The sequence below is a fragment of the Morus notabilis genome, unplaced genomic scaffold (genome assembly GCF_000414095.1).
Source record: "Morus notabilis unplaced genomic scaffold, ASM41409v2 Scaffold11565, whole genome shotgun sequence".
NCBI classification, from domain to species: Eukaryota; Viridiplantae; Streptophyta; class Magnoliopsida; order Rosales; family Moraceae; genus Morus; species Morus notabilis.
The window spans coordinates 1-1,710 of record NW_010362457.1 but is presented as its reverse complement, the minus strand read 5'-3'; the positions used below and the strand labels follow the sequence as shown (position 1 = coordinate 1,710).

Sequence of the window (1,710 nt, the reverse complement as noted above, 5' to 3'; positions counted from 1 at the left end):
GTGGAATTAGTGGCAATTTTGCATAATCACCTGCATAACAAATGTACTAGTTAATAGTTATTGATCTTTCAAGTAATCCACACATTCATACATACATACAAATAAGTATCATAATCATAGAACCAGCTTACTGATAAAATCAGGGATTGTACGGCCATTAGTAGCTCTGCCGGTAGAGGTATTAAAAAAGCTTTCTCCATAGGGCCAGTAATTAGCTTGGAATCTCGGGCTAGTGTTGATATAATTGTTGTTTCCAGCATCGAAAATCGAATCGCCAAAGATGAAAAAGGCCACGGGTTTTTGCAGCAGCCAGTACCGGTCACTGCAGCTACTTGCAATGCCTGCAAGGAATAATAATGTAGAAAAAGCCCACAAATACTCGGGAAATATGGCTCTTTCCATATGTGCCTTTTGGTTCTATTATATGCACCCTGTGTCCCTATCTCCTCCTTTGGCCTTCACTGCCATTAATGATATAAAAGATCTTCATCGTTTCCATTAATGATGTATGACCAGTAGAAGCTTCTAGAGGACGCAGGTGAGTTGACTTTCAATAGTTAAGGATGTATTTGTAATATTAACAAAACACAGGGGTACTTTGGTGCAGTTACCCCCAAGAAACATTAAGCAGTGGGAGTGGAAAGAAAAGGTTAAAAAAATGAGTTCAGTTTAAGTTTTTTATCTATTAAATTTGTATAAAATCACATAAAATTAAAAGATATACAAATTTAACGATTAAAAAATTTGACTTACTGATACACTATATTAAAGTATAAAACTATTATTGTTAAAGTATAAAACTATTGTTGGCTCACCTCCTAATAACTTAAGCTTTTGGGATGGATTGTTAAACTAACATGCTATTAGAGTGGGAGGTCCTGAGTTCAAACCCCCGTAATTACACTCTTTATCCCCATTTAAATTGTCATCACGTGTTGGGTTTTTAATATATCTCGGGTTTAAATATTCACGTGTTAGGCTTTCTAATTAATTTACCCACACGATTGCCCATTGTCCAGCCCACACGTGAGGGGGAGTGTTAAAGTATAAAACTATTGTTGGCCCACCTCCTAATAGCTTAAGCTTTTGGGAGGAATTGGTAAACTAACAATTTTTACAGAAATCAAAGGATTTTGGGCCTAACTCAACCTAACAAAACCGGCTTGTTAGGGGATGATTGTCCTCACCTTATTAAGTAGATCATACCAATATCTCCAACAAATGTGGAATTCTAATACACTAAACGTACTATAAAATCTCAAAAAAAAAAATAAAAAATTCTATTATAAGGTGTGAAAAACAAAATATGCCATAAATATGATACAGTTTTAAACTGTAATATAATTATTTCGTATTAAAAAGATATATAATAATGTATCGCCATTTGAAGAAGATCTAACGGCTTAGAACTTTTTCCAACAAAATTTTCAAAAACTACTATGCTTAATTAGCTCTGGATTTAATATAAGTTATGTACGAATGATGAGTAGGATTAGAACAACTGTACAGCTAACTGGGCTTAAAAGCTATGATTCCCTGATAATAAAGCTCTCGTTTGTTTGATACGTTTGAATTACTATTTAAATTTTTTTACTATAATATTTTTTTCACAAAATTTAAATTTGTGTTCAAATTTTTTTATTTAAATTTATGAACCAAACGTACCTAAAGTACTTTGGATTTCTGATTATGATTATAATATGGAGTTGT

General features: G+C 32.9%; 1 protein-coding gene across 1 annotated transcript; it reads right to left on the bottom strand.

Moving 5' to 3' along the window:
- Positions 1–4: 4 nt before the first annotated feature.
- Positions 5–456, bottom strand: LOC112092287 (GDSL esterase/lipase 2-like; the record flags this gene model as incomplete). Its single annotated transcript, XM_024168067.1, has 2 exons — positions 132–456; positions 5–30 (listed from the first exon to the last, which is right to left on the bottom strand). Coding segments are annotated over exons 1-2 (297 nt in total), but the record flags the coding sequence as incomplete, so codon positions are not given.
- Between the last annotated feature and the right edge of the window lie 1,254 nt (positions 457–1,710).